General features: G+C 34.4%; 3 protein-coding genes and 1 long non-coding RNA gene across 8 annotated transcripts; 1 reads left to right on the plus strand and 3 right to left on the minus strand.

Moving 5' to 3' along the window:
• Nucleotides 1–370: 370 nt before the first annotated feature.
• On the minus strand, nt 371–3494 carry Ist1 (increased sodium tolerance 1-like protein). 4 transcript variants are annotated; one of them, XM_075308059.1, is made up of 6 exons: nt 3212–3494; nt 2739–3136; nt 2371–2675; nt 1159–1227; nt 866–928; nt 371–764 (listed from the first exon to the last, which is right to left on the minus strand). In XM_075308059.1, the coding sequence occupies exons 1-6, from the start codon at nt 3391–3393 to the stop codon at nt 558–560; spliced, it is 1224 nt and encodes a 407-aa protein (XP_075164174.1). In that variant the 5' UTR covers nt 3394–3494; the 3' UTR covers nt 371–557. The 4 variants fall into 4 exon arrangements, with proteins under 4 accessions (XP_075164174.1, XP_075164176.1, XP_075164175.1 ...); XM_075308061.1 differs by lacking the exon at nt 1159–1227; XM_075308060.1 differs by lacking the exon at nt 866–928.
• Nucleotides 3495–3982: 488 nt separating this feature from the next.
• LOC142236778 (uncharacterized) lies at nt 3983–5849 on the minus strand. 2 transcript variants are annotated; one of them, XR_012722190.1, is made up of 5 exons: nt 5698–5849; nt 5419–5569; nt 4939–5353; nt 4546–4874; nt 3983–4481 (listed from the first exon to the last, which is right to left on the minus strand). It is a non-coding gene; the product is annotated as an uncharacterized LOC142236778 (long non-coding RNA). The 2 variants fall into 2 exon arrangements; XR_012722189.1 differs by having other exon boundaries at nt 5419–5849.
• A 4155-nt stretch (nt 5850–10004) lies between these two features.
• Nucleotides 10005–12655, plus strand: LOC142236775 (uncharacterized). The gene is made up of 2 exons (XM_075308057.1): nt 10005–12404; nt 12512–12655. The coding sequence occupies exons 1-2, from the start codon at nt 10061–10063 to the stop codon at nt 12529–12531; spliced, it is 2364 nt and encodes a 787-aa protein (XP_075164172.1). The 5' UTR covers nt 10005–10060; the 3' UTR covers nt 12532–12655.
• Nucleotides 12656–13509: 854 nt separating this feature from the next.
• Nucleotides 13510–16640, minus strand: LOC142236776 (sentrin-specific protease 6-like). Its single transcript, XM_075308058.1, has 7 exons — nt 16488–16640; nt 16016–16128; nt 15732–15954; nt 15470–15665; nt 14931–15409; nt 14189–14850; nt 13510–14126 (listed from the first exon to the last, which is right to left on the minus strand). The coding sequence occupies exons 1-7, from the start codon at nt 16498–16500 to the stop codon at nt 13884–13886; spliced, it is 1929 nt and encodes a 642-aa protein (XP_075164173.1). The 5' UTR covers nt 16501–16640; the 3' UTR covers nt 13510–13883.
• Nucleotides 16641–18278: the final 1638 nt, after the last annotated feature.

The following is an 18278-nucleotide window of genomic DNA, read 5'->3' on the forward strand; positions in this document are numbered from 1 at the left end:
AGTAGAAAAACTTTATTTTGGAACAAAAGTTCCTTTTATAGCTACATACGATACAAAATTTAATGTTATACCTCAAAAGAGCGTATTATATCCATAAGAGTGAGCACCTTCGCTATAAATGTAATGAAAGTGAGAAAAAGTTAATAAGAATGGTGAGAATCAGAGAATGAATGATAAACTCAAGAGAGCATAAAATACATAAACAATGAATGTGAGAATCCAATCATGGTTCCATTTCCATACACAACTTCATCTCTTTCTATGCAATTAGATTATTTTAAATTGAAAGTTTTAATTTGCACTGCCCTCTCAAACGGAAAGAGAGGAAACGAACTCAAAGATTTCCTTAGGAAGATTTCAAACAAGACACTTGGTTTTCCTTCAATTTAATATATTTTTAATTTCATAGGCAAAGCAAACAATAATATAATATAAAGATATAGCTTTCTTATAGACATTATTTTTTAATAATACATACAATAACATAACACGTCATTACAGATTTGTTCTTTCCACTGACAAACTAAAAGAAAATTACACATCGTCAATCAAACAGTTTATCTACGTTTTTTTAAATTTTCAAAGCGTTTTGACAAATCGTCAAAATCAATATCGTCATCGTTATTATTCGGCTTGACATCATCAGATGGCATATCCATTGGAACATTAGGTAATTGAGGCATTTCCATAGACGGTGGAGGTGCCGTAGGTTGAGCAGCCGGTGGCATTTTGCTACGTGGTTGAGGCTTTGGTTTGTTGGAATTCTGTAAAAAAAAAACGCAGTTATGGTAAAATTACAATCAATAGAAAGGTGATCTGCATTCCAAGTGCAGTATAAAAAATTGCGCATTGCATTAGAGGCTACCTGTAAATTAAGTGGATTAATCGAGGTATAACGGGGTGGAGGATCATTATCCATTTTTTGGCGCTGTTATTTTTTACAAAAATAAAATAAAAACAAAACAAAAAAATCAAATGAAACATAAATGCAGCATATCAATAAAATTACACAGTGATGATGATGGGTGTGTTAGGATGAAAAACATATTTATTTGCTTGCTAATATAATTTGCACAACGACACACAATAATGAAATAAAAGGAACAAAGCTGCAAACACACTAAACAAAACCAGTAACGCACAACAAATAAAACGTACCAATATATTTGGATCAATGGATTCATCATCACCTTGCAGTTGTGATGGCACATCGGCATTGACTTCTTCCTGTTAGTATTAAATAAAATATATTTGATTTTTGCATGCAATTGCTTGTTACTCTTAATAATAAAAAAAATAGTAAAACAGAACTTATGGGGTTTGAAAAATTAATTCCAATTAGATAAATTCCAAAAAGTTTAGGTTCAATACGAAATTAGATCGAATTCACTTTTATAATGGAATATAGTAAAATGAATAATAATGAAATGTCTGTTTAAGTTGTTCAAACTGAACCCTTCAGTTTTAACTAGATAAAATTGAAACACACTGCCGTAAACAAATGATGGAATTTCATTTGTCAACAACTCTTTGGTAAAAGTAAAATATAATAGATTAGTGTTATTGTCATTCCATTGCCATTTAATAAAAAGCTTGCTGAATAGGAGATGGTTCAAAACAGTTACCCGACTTTTATTAGCTCTTTTGAAGATTTTCGAAATAGTATACTATGCATCTATGGAAATTTCTCAAGGTGAATAAAGTCGGGTTTGGAGATAAAAAAGTAGACTTTTTAAGACCAAAAATCCAAAAGTCGAATTTAAATTTTGTATACTATGTATACTAGCGCAATACATGTCTTATTTCATAGGTTGATAGGGCAAAAGAATTATCCAAATACAAATGTTCCTCTCCATTATGTCAGATAGCGAATATCTAATTTTGTATTTCAAAGTCGACGTAGCAATTTTTATGGTTCTCATCAAAAGTCACTTCTATGATGCTATCTGGTCATTACAAAAAAAAAGACTTTTGCAATATAAGATATTGGTTTCTGATTTGAATAAATTTTGGAATGCATCAAAAGCTGATCAGGTAAAATTAAACGCATGGTTCATGCAAATGATGGCTATTGTCTGAATTTATGCATTACTCCTAACAAAATTTAAACTTAATTTAATTCCATATACCCCAAAAGTAAAATGTATTTGTGTTGCTTTTCGTTATATACAAATTCATTAATACAGCTGCATGGAAGTGAAAGTGGATGAACTTTTTTGTCTGTAATAACTTGTTTGGAATTTGTTACGAATAAGTAAGTGTACCACACCGCGTTTATGAACACAACTTTGGCCGATATATAAAATCAAAATGCCATCAAATTACTTAAAATAGCATCACCAAAAAAAGGTAGACACGTCCTATACTTACATTAATAAATTGTGTATTCAAATCCTTAACCTCATTGTTTGGAGTAGTGGTCGGTGGTATATTGTAGTTGAATGGTGGTGGTCCGCCAGAAGCAGTGCCACCAGAAGGGCCACCATATGGCAAGGGAGGAGCAGCAGCTCCACCACCGCCACCACCACCATAGGGTGGAGGATAATTAAAAGGTTTATTGTTTGGAACAGCCGGCATTGGTGGTAAACTGGGATATCCAATAAAACCGATTTCATGTGGGCCCCCTCCACCCAGATTATTCCGATCCGATAAATCAATAAGAGATTGATCTTTAGCTATTCGTATAGAAGATGCTTTATGTTAGAGAATATATACACTGTGAAAGAATACTCAATTACCTTGACCATCACCATCTTCATTCATTACTTGAGGATCCGGTTCATACTCAATGTTATAGTTCTTGGCAATCTCAATTAGGTATTTCTCCACCAACAACTTGGGTGGGGCTTGCAACTGCAGTTTATGCATTAATTTATGGGAGACATGGTGATCGTCTCCTGTAGCTGTCCGTGCTTTTTCGGCAAATTGTGGCCCATATTTTTGTATGAAAATATCAGAAATTACTTTTAGCTCTGCTACATCACTCTGCATACGAGGACAGACCCACACCACGCTAGAAACTGCCTCAGCAATACCATCATCTAATTCCTTCATTTGAGTTACAAGACCAAATCTGGCCAATAATAAATCGCAATACATTTCCACCACTTCCATGGCTTCCACAAGATAGTCTTCCCTTTTATATAGTAGAAACACAGGTCGAACACAAGTAATAAGAAATAGTGTCAAACATTTACAATTATTTGCATACCTTATAATATGTTCAACTCTTATTCGAGCCCTTTCTGTTTTTCCTGTCGCCAAGAAATCGGCAATTTCTTTTCTGGATTTCTGAGCAATCTCAGCTTTTTTCTTCTCCAACAGTTTAAGACGATTCACAGCTAAACGCAAATTCGTCTTCAACTTAGTATAATTGGGGCCACTACTAAACATTTTTGTGGCACAAAAGAAGTTCCTTAGTTCCTTTCTGCACTTTTAATTTTATGAGCTAGTCAATGAAATTCACTTCATCGATAGTAAACAATGACTCATAAAACTTTATCGATTACACACTCACAGAAGGTAGTCGATATAACTGCGATAACAATAACAATGGCTACATATGTTGCGAAAAAAACAGCTGTCTTTCACAGATATTAGATTCGCATAGATGATCCGTTTCTCTCAGCAAAAGATTAATATAGTTTTGATGTTTTCCCAATAAACACAAACGTTTGAAAAATACTAAAATTCAATAATTTTTCAAACATTTTTTCAAAGGATTAGGGTAATATTCAAGTTGAGAAATTGTTGAGAAAATCGCGTTCTCAACAAAAAACAGACATTACCCTCAACAGTAAAATTCAACACAATAGCAATAATTTCTCAATTGTAATCCTCAAATTGAAATGCATCGCTACTCAATAATTTCTCAAACAGTTTTCAATGTGAGAAAAATAAAAAATTACCATTGTTGCGAATACTTTCCAACCACAATTTGTATGAAAGTCAATCCTAGTTCTAACTGAAAGTCAATACTAAATTTCTAGGGATTTTGTAAATTTTATTATTTTTTTCGTTAACAAATATAATAATCTTAAAAATAACATTAATAATATATAAAAATAATAATATAATACCAATCAAAATGTAATTATCTTATTAAAAGTATTAATAAATAAAACTATGAATACAACTTTAAATATCTTAAACATTTTTACATGTATAATTCCATTTCCTCCATAATGTTGGTGTCATTAATATGCTGGCAATTTGAAATAATTACTATCGAGGAACTTGCTGGCTTGTGTGTTAGAATAGATTCCAGCAAGAGGAAATCACAAAATATCAAACTGATGACGGGATGTAAATTGATGTAATGCACATTTTCATCCAGAAGTTCTTGATATAGGAATTGTTGCACTTTGGTTTAATTGATTGCACTTTGTAAGTTTTCTGAAAACTTTTCTTTGTTGTTCCCTTCATCGGTTTTTCATCGGCCAACATCTTCCAAGAATATACCATCCAATGATTTTAGTTTTCTGCAAAACAATCGAGTTTTGTGATTTCCATTATGTTTTCATTTCACTTTTTATTTTGACTTACCAATTTTTATTTCTTCCAACTGACCACGTACTTCGTGATTTCCTCAAGAACGTTGGTGTTACAAAATTGTTATTAAAATACTGGCAATTTTCAGGAACTTGATGACCAGATAATTTGAATAAATTTCCAGCAATTTCAATTCACAAAATAACAAATTAAACCGATGATGCACATTTTCATCCAGAAGTTCTTGATATAGGAATTGTTGCACTTTGGTTTAATTGATTGCACTTTGTAAGTTTTCTGAAAACTTTTCTTTATTGTTCCCTTCATCGGTTTTTCATCGGCCAACATCTTCCAAGAATATACCATCCAATGATTTTAGTTTTCTGCAAAACAATCGAGTTTTGTGATTTCCATTATGTTTTCATTTCACTTTTTATTTTGACTTACCAATTTTTATTTCTTCCAACTGACCACGTACTTCGTGATTTCCTCAAGAACGTTGGTGTTACAAAATTGTTGTTATTAAAATACTGGCAATTTTCAGGAACTTGATGTCCAGATAATTGGAATAAATTTCCAGCAATTTCAATTCACAAAATAACAAATTAAACCGATGATGCGATATAAATTAAACTATATCACATCGATAGTTTAATTTATATCGCATCATCGGTTTAATTTGTTATTTTGTGAATTGCGAATTATCATCCAGTAGTTGTTGATATGGAAAAGCATAAATACCAAGTTTTTTTTGGTTGCACTTTGATTTATGGAAACTTTCTCTTCTCGATAAGCCACTACCATTTTTCATCGGCCAGCCTCTTAATGTGTCCAAGAATCAGCATCCAAATATTTTAGTTGTCTGCAAAGAGATTTGAGTTTAGTGACTTCCTTAAAGTTTTCATTTCGTGTTTTAGTTTTACTTACCAATTATTATAAGCAATTTCAATTGATTATTAAAAATTTCCACATTTTTGTATTTCTTCCACGAACTTTGTTGTCCAAAGTAGTATTGAAAACCATGTGGTTTTTTCGTTGCATTTCAGGGTAGTGTTTTGTCAAAGTTTTCTCCAATTATCTTCAACACATTTTCAAAGTTTTCGTCAACATTTTGCCAAATTGGTTGTAATTCGCAAACAGTTTGAAGATTTATTGAAGATGAGCTATTTCAAGTCAAGTTGAATTTATGTTGAAAATTATATTTACCCTCAAACTGAAAAGTTTTTGCATTTGAAAAACGCTCATCCTGTGTTTATTGGGTTCATAGATTGTAATGCCACATTATAGATGATTTATACGTTGTTTAGGAAAACAACGAATGCAAATGGTCATTGTTTCAATCCAAGTTTGGACCGATCTCCAAAAAGATTTTATTTTGTCTGAATAATGCGCTGGTGATCAGTGTTGCCAATTTGGTGCTTTTAGCACCAAATTTAGTGCTTTTTGATTTCTAAAAAGCACCAAATTGCCTTTTTGGTGCCTTTTCAAAAAAAGCACCAACTTGGTGCTTTCTGGCATTTTCATTTAGTGCTTTTGGTGCTTTTTTTTTTATTTTGAACAGTATTAAGTTTAATTGCTACAAAAATTTTGATTAGACTTTCAAGAGCCGAAGAAACTCAAATTTATTGCCAAATATAGAATTTGATTGTTATGAAGTTGGTATTGATTATTTTTTAATTAATATTGTTATTTAGGATATTCTGTAGGAAAGTCGAGCGATGAGTATCGAATTTTTGAATTTGGTAAAGATGTCATTAAAAACGTTTGTATTAAATTCACAAAAGCACGCACAACTGAAATAAGCAATAGACTCCTTCCATATATTAATATTTTGAAAGTTGAAAAACATCATTGATCAAAATGAATAGGACGAAAGCATTAAAACTGATCAAAGTGTATACTTGAATAGCGGTTCATAATGGTGAGTACTAAGTTCGAGTTTTGCCGCTAAAGTGAAAACTATAAAATATGCATAAAATTATGCATATTTGCTGCAAATTTTATTATAACTTGATGGGGAATAGCCAAAAGCAAATTTTCACAAAGTTTGTATTCCTTAAAATGAATTATTAAAGAAAAGTAATTGTGAAAAAATGACTATTTTAGCAGCTAAACTCGATCTTAATACCCACCTTAACTTCTATAATACATCTTCGGAAGTTTTTTTTTTTTTTTTTTTTTTTTTTTTTTTTTTTTTTAGTAGAGCATTTAATTTTTGATTTTGTGGTGGAAGATGGTATGTTAGAATTTATAATATATTTTTGGTGCGTTTTGGCCTTGGGGAGTTGGCAACACTGCTGGTGATATATTTGAGAGTTTCAAAGTTGCCCCTACCCTGCAAAACCTTTGTTGCGAAAAAAAACAGCTGTCTTTCACAGATATTAGATTCGCATAGATGATCCGTTTCTCTCAGCAAAAGATTAATATAGTTTTGATGTTTTCATAGATTGTAATGCCACATTATAGATGATTTATACGTTGTTTAGGAAAACAACGAATGCAAATGGTCATTGTTTCAATCCAAGTTTGGACCGATCTCCAAAAAGATTTTATTTTGTCTGAATAATGCGCTGGTGATATATTTGAGAGTTTCAAAGTTGCCCCTACCCTGCAAAACCTTTCATTACCAAAAAATATTGGATGCAACCTCGTACAAACTTGGTAAGTATATTAAATGGAAATTTGATTACGCAAAGACATGTCCTATAAGTACTTGTTTTCTCAGCATTGTAAGCGTTGACGAGATAATAGTAAAAAATGCAGTGTGTGAGAAATAAACAACAAATATATTGACTGTGTAGTAGTAACCGCAACTATACGGTATTGGTAAGTCATGATTTTCAAGTACGCGGTATTTATGAGGGTAAGACACAAATGCTCTTCGTAATCAGTTTTCGCCTCAACTAATTATCCAGGTTTTGCTGGATGTACCAAATCTAAGTTACGAATTGAAAATTATGTTTTTAGTTATCCGATTTGTCCAATTTTTAGCCAGTGCATAAATTTTCCGATTTGGAACACATAATGTCATATATTTTTAGAGCCATATGTCGTCCTTCTAACTATTCAAAACGGAAGTAGTGTTGCGAAAGTAACGAGTATTTGATTACAAGTACTCGTTACTGACTAATTTTTTGAGTACTCGTTACTAGTAAAAGAGTACTCAATATCTTCAATGCCAGTTTTTTTTCTTCTGACGGTAAGTAAGTTGGCGGTTTGGAAGTAAAATTCTTGACTTCTTGGAAAATATTAATCGAAGTTTTCGAAAATCGTTTTATCAGTTAAAATAACACGAAAAGGATATATGGCTTCACCTTTGAACAAAGTGAAAAATTTATCTGATTTCTTAAAAACGGTTGCATTTGAAAAAATTTGCATTGGGTTTAGGTGGGAGCTATAATTTAAAGCATCACATGGATCACGTCTCATGCGAATAGTATGAATAATAATGTCGTTGACTTCAGCTGGTTCAATCCAATTGTTTTCAGAGAAGGTACCCAAGCTTATTCAAAAATTTCAACATTGGATAATTTCAACATTGGGTCTCACGATAAAAATGATCGCTAAATATTTTCATCCACTGTCAATGGTGGAAAATGGTGGATTTAAAAAGTTTGCAAATTGCAAGCATCAGTAATACACAATGCCATTTAGATATACCCTGACGAAAAAATACCAAATAGTGAATACGAAATTGGCTCTAAACATTTGAATGATTGGTGAAAATCTTTTTCTAACGAGACTCATATATCTACAACACCACATTTTATAACCCTAGAATAAAACTGGATAATTTAATTTGGTTTTTTATACTGTTTTTAAATAAAAAAAGAGGAAGATATTATTAAAAATTGCCCACAATGTCTTTTTTAATTTTTTTTATAAAAGTAACGAGTAGTAACGAGTACTCAATTCAAAAGTAACGAGTAGTAACGAGTAGTCAAAAGTAATCAAAATTTACAACACTAAACGGGAGAAGTACCACATCCCTATTATAGAGATGCCAGACGTGAATAATTTAGTTAAATAATAGCTCTGTAAGGAAATTATTCCATAGACTCAATAAGGAAATGAAATTTACAAATTTCAAGGACCACCATTGTGGCATATATTTTTTTTTAATCTTGATTCCGGTTTACTGGATTATTTTTATTTTATTTCAAACATCAATACATAGGAAGCCTAATAAGGCCTATAATACATGTATTGTAAGATTAACTACTACACTAAGTTGTAGTATAACTAATTTAATGGTAAATTTCTTATCAATGATAAATACATTACAATTAAAACTTGGTCCCCCAACCACAAAGTATTGCAAAATTAAATAATATAAAAACCCAATAACCAGCACATTTATTAAGAAAATGGTAACTCATTAAGAATGTGTGTCATTTACATGATCCTAAATATTACTCTTGGTAAGATAAGGAAAAATTTCTTAGTGAATTAGGCAAATGATTCCAAAAGCGAAGAACTCGAATCAAAAAAGACTTTTCATGTATCGAGGATTGTATCATAGGGACATCAATTTGAACATTACGCGTTGAATTTATTAATGAAAATTTATTTACAAGAACATCTGGTTTTCTTGATTGCATAATCTTAAAAAAAATGAAGAACAGTACGCAGACTCAAGTAATTTCGAAAAGCGCAACCAAGAAAATCAGAAGTACATGCATGAATACGATCATGATCATACCATTTAACATCATATATATAGCGGATAATTCTGTGGACAATTCTCTCTAACCTATCTAAATTGTAAGACCATGTTCCAGAAAATATTTCAATGCCATAGTTTACAAGAGACATAAGTAAAGCATGGGCCAATTTTTTACGAATATATCTCGGAGTATAAGCCCTCAATTGGTATAACTTTCTTAAAGTGAGACAAATTCGATTTGATAAATAATTTAAATGAACATCAAAATTTAGATTCGGGTCAAGCATAACCCCAAGACTTTTAAGAGAATCCACGTAATCAACTATCTGATTATTGATAATAATTTGAGGGCATAAAGCATTGCGAGTTCTTGTGTGGAAATGCATAGCTTTAGGTTTAGCTGGGTTGATCATTAATCCATCATCATTCATTATTCCTATAAAGTTATTAATATGCTCATTGATAAAGTTTCAGAAGCGTTCGGTCCTAACAAAATAAAGATATCGTCATCGAATACATAAGGCTGACAAAATGTATTCTCTATCTGAGATATGATATCATTAATATAGGACAGAAACAATATTGGTCCCATAACGGACCCCTGAGGCACACCTGATGTAACAACGCCGATACTAGAATTAACCCCGTTAAATGGCACATACTGCCTTCTATCTGAAAGATAAGAATAAATTAATTTGCAGGCCGTTCTAGAATTGTTAAATTTGTTGTACAATTTCTTCGTCAGGTTAATATGATCAATACGGTCGAAAGCCTTAGTAAGGTCCAAAGAGACTAGTGTACAAAAATGATTCCTATCTAATTCCTTTGTATTCACTTGACACTTTAGGTGAAATTGTCAGTGACGGGTCATTTATTCGACGTTTTTGCGCTGGTAGCTCAAATATGAATATTGGCTTTTGCAATGTCCAATCTATTAAACCTGGAACCAGGTCAACTAAATTTGACGAATTAAAGAATATTCTGTGCAGTGGTCATCTCGACATTATTGGATTCGCTGAGACGTGGCTAAAACCGTATGTATCTAGCAAAAGTATTAATATTCCGGGTTATAATCTATTCCGGAATGACAGATGCGGTATAAGGGGTGGTGGGGTAGCTTGTTATATTTCTTCTGGTTTAAATGCGAAAATTCTGACATCTATTTCAGAGCCGGGTTGTGAAGCAATTTTTCTTCAAATTCGGACTTCTGTGGCAATGTTTATTGTTGGTATTGTTTATCTCCCTCGTGGCGATGTGGATGCCTTGGAGAGATCCATTTCAGACATCGTAACGAGGTATGAACATGTATTGATTGTGGGCGACTTTAACTTTGACATTTGTCGTTCGTGTAATTTTTCTAATTTTAGGCATTTTCTTACCAGGTGTAATCTCACAGTTTTTCATAATGACAGGCCAACTCACTATAACTGTAGTAGTGACTCTGTGTCGTTAATCGATTATTCTCTAGTTTCTTGTACCAGTTCAGTCTTGAGAAGCAATCAATTTTACTTCCCGGCGGTGAATTCATATCACGCTTTTCTATTAATCCAGTACGAATTACCTAACAATACCGCTTCTTGTTACACTACATTTAGAAACTATAGTGCAATTGATATGAATAACTTGGTGGAGGATGTTGTTAATGCGGATTTTGTCAGTTTGTACAGTACGAACGACACTAATGTGCAATTGTCGGTTTTGAATACAATATTTTATGAATTATTCAACACACATGTACCTGAAAGAGTTAGAGAAGTTAGTCGGAGCAGACGCGCCTGGTTCACGCCTGAGATTAGGGCTGCTATTGCCAATAGGGATTTGGCTTATAGGGCATATATGGAGAATAAGACTGCTAGAAATAAGGATATATACAATGGATACAGAGCTGAGGCTCGGAGAATGATTAGACGTGCGAAAAGGGAGTATGGCGCGCGCCTTTTTGGTGGCATTAACAGTCCTCGAGACTTTTGGTCTCGTATGAGGAATGCTGGGGCTTCCAAATCGGACTCTTATAGCTGTGATATTGATCCTGACGATTTGAATGTATGTTTTACTTCCGTGTCGTCTTCTTCTTCTTCTAGTTTCAGTAGCCCTAATTATCCTGACCGTGATGATGACTTTAATTTTCGATGTGTCGATGAATATGAGATTTTTTGTGCAATATCTAGTATTAAGTCCAATGCGACAGGTCATGATTCTATTCCGGTGAAATTTATTAAATTGATTTATCCATTTATTTCCCGACATCTTCTACATTTTTTCAATACGATTATTATGACTGGAATATTCCCTGCGAATTGGAAGCTGGCTAAGGTATTTCCTCTACGAAAAAAGGGTACTTCTGGCAAGGAATGCTCAGACTTTAGACCGATTTGTGTCCTACCTGCTTTGTCTAAGGCGTTTGAGATAATTCTTAAGGATCAGATGTGTGCATATCTTGAATCACATTCCTTGGTGGACAGCTGCCAATCTGGCTTTAGGAGCCACCATAGCACAACTTCATTAATGATTCATGTCACGGACAATATAAGACGATCTTTAGACCGTAGGAATCCGGGTATACTTGCAATATTAGATCTAAGTAAGGCGTTTAATTCTGTTGACCACACTATTCTCTTAAATAAGCTTTTTTCTCAGTTCCGTTTTTCGCACTATTCATGTGTGTTAATTCGTTCTTTTTTGTCGGATCGATCGCAGTTTGTCATATCTAACGGTCGATCATCTGGGACTCGTGCAATATACTATGGTGTCCCGCAAGGTTCCATTCTAGGTCCGTTGCTTTTTATGTTATATGTCAATGACATTTGCGAATGTGTTCATTTCTCTGAGCTTGGGATCTATGCGGATGACATCCAATTATATAATTCTTCGAATTATTCTTTGGGTAATTGCATTCGGGAACTTGACGACGATATTGGGCGTATTTCTGTGTGGTGTTACGAGAATAATATCTGCTTAAATGTGCGGAAAACTAATTGTGTTTTGTTTCATGGGGCGCGCGATCACTCTGCAAGTATTACGGTACAGAATTCTGTTGTACCTTGTTCTACTTCCGTTTCCTGTTTAGGATTTGAGATTGATTCCGGACTGAGTTTCACGGGTCATATTTCCTCTGTCTGCTCAAAAGTGAATCTGACTCTAAGGAAATTATATAGTATTGATGTAATTCTACCGATTGATGTACGACACAGACTAGCTCAGGCCCTACTCATGCCGAATATTGTGTATGGACTGGAGGTTTATTCAGGTACTAATGCATCGAACTTACGTAAATTACATTCTTGTTTTCATGGTATTTTAAGATACGTTTATGGCTCACATGCGCGTGATAACTACGACTTCTACTCTTTTCAGTTTTTGGGTTGTTCATTTGACAACTTTTTAAACTCGAGATGCTTGTATTTTTTCTTCTGTGTGGTGAAATTTGGTTCACCACTGTATTTGATGGAGTCAATAACGTTTTTGAATACGACTAGAAATACACAGGTGCTGTTGGATCATTTTCACCATCTTGTCTTTGAGAGATCGTTTTCTGTACGTGTAGCCAGGTTATGGAACTCGCTACCTCACCACCTTAAAAATTTCTCTATTACTCCTTTTACATTTAAAAAGAATTTGTTAAATTATTTATCTACTCTATAATGCAAATATTTATCATCTCACTGACAATTTCAAACTCAATGCGTTTTAATTTCTTGTTTGCTATGTATAAAGGGTTGTGCGTTAGGATTTTAATTTTAAGTTTTTTTTTAGTTTCGTTTTAATTATAAGGTTAAGTTTTTATTTGGAATACTAGAGCTCTATTGATTGAATTTCTATCAACATGTTGTCCAGAAGGGCGTTGGTTGATTAAATAAATAAATAAATAAATAAATAAATAAATAAATAATCTAAATAATGATTCCTATCGGAATAACTGATAGTCTGTAAAGCGCATTACATTCATTTATTCTTTCCTTCTGAATCCAAACCGCATGGCAATTTGTATGGACAAAAATATTCATAGTCTGTTAAAACGCAGAAAATTTCTAACGTACCCAGGAATATGGCCCCTCCGTGTTACCGTGTACAGCGAACAACTGTATTAACTTTCAACACATCAAAGAATATGAAAACGAGAAAAACGATAATGTTTGCAAAAGTATCAATCTTTTTCTGAAATTTTATAAATTTAACGAACAAAGAAACATTATTATAAGAATATTTATTTTAGATCTATAAAATATAATCCCAGTTTATCTCAAAATAAGGCATTACACAAAGCAAAATGTTTGCTGATCGCAATCGGTAGATGTCAAGTCAATGTCGAAATGGGAGAATAACTTCGATAGGAAAATATCTCGACATCGCAATTCGTTATTAAATATGAATAATTTTATTTTTATTCTATTCTAAAACAGTTCTTTTATAAGTTATTTCATAAACTATGGAAAAGGTTCTTTACTAGATTACATCGAAATTAATGAATAGTTATATACATTTTTTGCTTGGCCATCAAATAAAATTATATTATTTCAGTAACATTACGTAAAGTTTTCTTTTCATTGTGCATTTTTTGTGGTACGAACAATCGCAGAATATTATGATATTGAGCACTAAATACGATTTATGTGCCATAATATATAACAAAAGGCTAAAAGCATAATTGGGATTAACTGAACAATGAATGGGATTAAAAAAGAGTATAGGAGAAATGATGATGATGTAAAAGTTGCGGAAAACATAATTAAGGTTCAAATTTACGCATTTTCATAATAGATTGATCTTTCTGTATGACTTGTGTTACTGCATTTGCCTCGCCTGGTGCTACAACATCTGATCGTCGTTTGAGAACGATTTTGCGTCTCTGCGTTGGTAGTGATGATGACGCTTTTATTGTGGAGGCATATTCGGTTGTCATTGAATTCGATTTTATAGGAATCTTCCATGTATCATTTGCACTGTCCATATCCTCACTTTTTTTATCGTCCTATCAAAACAAATAAATATTTAGTAGGTTCCATTTGTTAACTTACGACATTGTTGACTCACCACATCATCGTCATCGTCTTCGTCGACCATTTCGTCTTCTTCAAACTCTGGATTTGATTCAATCAGTTGCCCATTTAGGGTAGGAAATGGTATTTCCGGCAGCATTACTTTGTTATTAGGTCCATTGAGTTCATTCATTAATTTTTGCAGGAGTTTTGAGATGTCTTCGCGTTTTTTCGTTACAGTGAGCGTGTCAAACCAGTTCGCCAATTGTTTTATGGGAATACGGTAATCGCGTATGGGATCTCTGAAAAAATGCTCTACATATTGAAGCAAATATAATCCACAATCGGTGAAATTGTTTTGCTGAGGAACTTTAACACAATGACCAGGCATGTTGTCTTTGTTAAAAGTATGAAGTGGTGCATCGGCCATTTTAGCTTTGTATTCGCAAGTCAAATAGTCACGAAGTGTTGCTACAACACGACTTCTTGAAGTACCAACCAAAGAATCAAATATGAGTATTAGTGGCTGTTTGATTGCTTGGTGATCCGAAGAATCGTAGTTCTCGGTATCACTATCGTCCGTAAATATATCACTATCGTCGGCCTCGGCTTCGTCCCGCTCACTTTCATCGTCGTCCGCAACATACATTTCGCTAAGAAAAGTATCCCTATCACGCTTTGAGAGTAAAGTAACTTGTGCTGTTTCCTTTTTAATTTCTACAAAAAAAAAAAAAATAATAAAACAGAATTCTTACATTAACTATCGCAGATTATGTCGAGCGGTTTTTGAAACGTACTTGTTTTCTTAGTAGGCTCCAATTCCACCGGCACGTTAGTATCAAATGTTATCGGACCTTTGAGACGAGGAAAACATATAATAGCCAAGAACCAATGGGAATGCTCATTTATGGGAATTATGATAAAGTCCTTTTCGAAGATGTTGACATTCTTTGTCCAGTTTTGAACTCGTGCATGACGCTTTTGAGCCGCTGACTGTCGCATATTTTTATCTTTATCAGTGTGTCGTGTGAAAGTGGTCAAGCGTTTGTAAAAGAACGTACTAAATATATGAGTACGCTCTCTTTGAGTTTTTGGAATGACATTATCATGAACCCATTTCAAGTAGAAGTCAATAATAATGTCATTCAAATATTGGTCAGTTGCTAAGCACATGTAATCTTCTATGTTTATTGAAATACCGCCTTTTCCAGGCGGATAAATCAACAGTTGTCGAATATCGCTACATTGCAATTGAGTTGCAGTGGGTACACTTTCACTGAAATGTAAAAATTAACTATTTGTGAAATTGTTACAACACCCATCTGCTTGTACTCACCTTTCATTCTTTGTGCTGGGAACTTTTCGATCGGACTCTGCGACTCTTTGCAATAAGGCCTGTGCATCTATATCAGAGATTTCATCTAAGAAATCCCATATGGAACGTATAACACTTTTCGCATGATCGCTTATTGTCTGGAACTGAATAATTATTTTTCGCATGTGATAAGGGCCATTAGGTGAGAAATATGTAACTGAAAAACAAAACCAAATGGTATAGTATGTAGAATACCATGGGGGGCCTTCTACTCGAAACTAACCTCCATCTAAAGGCTGTGCAATATCAGGCATTTGTAGCGAACTTCTTATATATTTTGCACAAGACCGTAGTGTATAGAAACACAACATGGAGTCCGATAGCTTCGCAGAAAAATGGGCAATCACCTTAACGACCTCATCCTTGTGTATGTGCAACTTGAATGTTTCAGATGGATTCGTTTCCAATGGAGCCACTATGCGTATACCCTTGGATGTTATGACAACCTATGACAATTAAATGAAAATGGTTAGATATCTTTGAAAATGTTTCTGCTGTTGAACATACCGGTTCCAGAGGATCAAAGCAATAAGTACCCAAACGTATGTATTTACAAGGCAATGTACAGCTCAACTTATCGTTACAATTGCTAAGATCGGTGACATCTTCTCTTTTAAGATCTGTGAAAATAAATGGAAATATTCAGGAAAATCAAAATAGCTGTAACAATTACAACAAACTAAATTTTATGTGAGGGGAAGAATTATAGGAAGTGCCGGCTCGCAACAAATAGAAACACAACAATGTTGTAAGAAATGTTTAAAGGAAAAATCCTTCTGCAAAGGCTCAGATGGAACTTAAAACACAGAATGTATAGTATGTTTGCTGCGGTTAGATGTTGTTATCCCATATCTGGGACAGAACTTATAATGTGTCCAATCCACAACTGCTATTTAATTGGAAACATATATACAGAAAACGTGTTAGCTAAAAACTAACTACCAAAATCATTGTATTTCTATGACACAATAAAATTTACCATTCCACTCCATATTTGTTTCTAGATTGATATGATTTTATTGTGTTGTGAAGCAAGTAAACTGTATTTATTACAAACACAAATTTAAACAATCCACTTGTAACTTGGACTCTTCACTACATATCATTCTTTTTCTATTGTGTTTCTATTTTATAAAAGTTGACATTTAGCAATGGCGTGCAACTGTCAGTATTCATTGCCATCTTGCGGTGGATAGATTGTCGTATAAAGTCTAATGGGCCATTTAGACCAGAGTATGACCATTTTTTTGCCACCGCCGAATTTGACGACTCATCTTGACTCAAGGGTGCAATGGTTAGCATGCCCGCCTTGCATACACAAGGTCGTGGGTTCGATTCCTGCTACGACCAAACACCAAAAAGTATTTCAGCGGTGGATTATCCCACCTCAGTAATGCTGGTGACATTTCTGAGGGTTTCAAAGCTTCTCTAAGTGGTTTCACTGCAATGTGGAACGCCATTCGGACTCGGCTATAAAAAGGAGGTCCCTTGTCATTGAGCTTAACATGGAATCGGGCAGCACTCAGTGATAAGAGAGAAGTTCACCACTGTGGTATCACAATGGACTGAATAGTCTAAGTGAGCCTGATACATCGGGCTGCCACATAACCTAACCTAACCATCTTGACTCAAATTCAAATAAAAATATTTATTTACATTAGGAAAATATTGTGGGAGGTATCTTTCCGGTGATAAAGGCGGTGGTCGGACTCCGAGAACAGGATTAACCTTGTAGCGTCTCACCGCTTCAGCTACAGTATTCTCATGAATCCTGTTCAGACTGGTCTGATATGCTGCCTGATCTAGAGGCTCACTTTTGTAACGCTGGATCTCGCGCTCTAGAAGGTGAAAATCAACCCTTACATTCATGGGAGGATGTTGCCTATCCACAAGATGGTGATTTGGATGACAACTTGGATAGCAACCCAAGAGGTACTGATTTGAGAACATGTAATTGTGTCGACGCACCGGGATGATCTTGGTCTCTTGGTTACCACTGATCGGCCAATTGCCTTATAAGTAGTCAACAAGGTTTCTTTGTCCGCACCCCAAGTGCTGCCGACAAGCGACTTGAGGACCTTGTTTCTACCGCGGAGCAGTGACATGGGCAGACGACTTAACAAGCTGTCGAATGTTATCCCGAGTATCTTGGGGTAGGTTAGGTTCGAAGGCATAATCGATACTGCTGCATCTTTATGGGATCGATAACACATTTACCGATTATTTAGTCATCGCCGACAAGTCGTATCGATCCGACACACTGTAAGATTCCTTACAAACACCGACATTCCGTCCGGAATAACTGATAGTATGTAAAGCGCATAATATTCATCTGCCTAAGTACTTCCGCCGTCCATGTAGTGAACAGTATGGCTAAGAATTTCGTAGCAGATATCCTCAAATTCCTAGCAGTGAAATAACTGCTAAGATCAGCAATGTAAGCGTTTAAACGATCACATATGTCATCAACAATGGGCCCGGATGCCATTATTGTACAGTCGTCCGCATATATACAATCTCGACGCCGTCAGGAGGGGGTGGAATCGAGGACAGGTAGAGATTAAACAGTGCCGGAGATATCACCCCACCCTGGGGAACTCCCTGTTTAACTCTACAGGGTTTCGACTTCTTGTCCCTGAATTCCACGTACGACTGGCGTCCGCACATATTCTCGATGTCTTCGAATAATGTGGCACGGTTGACCGTATCGAATGCTTTCGATAGGTCAAGCGTACATTTTATATTTTGTGAAACACCAAGGGCAACTAGC

Source organism: Haematobia irritans, chromosome 4, assembly GCF_050003625.1.
Source record: "Haematobia irritans isolate KBUSLIRL chromosome 4, ASM5000362v1, whole genome shotgun sequence".
NCBI lineage: Eukaryota > Metazoa > Arthropoda > Insecta > Diptera > Muscidae > Haematobia > Haematobia irritans.

Excerpts from the sequence above, each read along its gene's own strand:
- Ist1 (XM_075308059.1), bottom strand. The coding sequence starts at position 3,393 with ATGTTTAGTAGTGGCCCCAATTATACTAAGTTGAAGACGAATTTGCGT. Across the intron at positions 1,228-2,370 it reads TGAATACACAATTTATTAAT|GAAGAAGTCAATGCCGATGT; the intron begins GTAAGTATAGGA and ends TAATACTAACAG. Across the intron at positions 929-1,158 it reads CCATTGATCCAAATATATTG|CGCCAAAAAATGGATAATGA; the intron begins GTACGTTTTATT and ends AAAAAATAACAG.
- LOC142236775 (XM_075308057.1), top strand. The coding sequence starts at position 10,061 with ATGAATATTGGCTTTTGCAATGTCCAATCTATTAAACCTGGAACCAGG. Across the intron at positions 12,405-12,511 it reads TGGACTGGAGGTTTATTCAG|TTTTTGGGTTGTTCATTTGA; the intron begins GTACTAATGCAT and ends TACTCTTTTCAG.
- LOC142236776 (XM_075308058.1), bottom strand. Across the intron at positions 15,410-15,469 it reads CCCAGCACAAAGAATGAAAG|TGAAAGTGTACCCACTGCAA; the intron begins GTGAGTACAAGC and ends TTTACATTTCAG. Across the intron at positions 14,851-14,930 it reads GGAGCCTACTAAGAAAACAA|AAATTAAAAAGGAAACAGCA; the intron begins GTACGTTTCAAA and ends TTTTTTTTGTAG.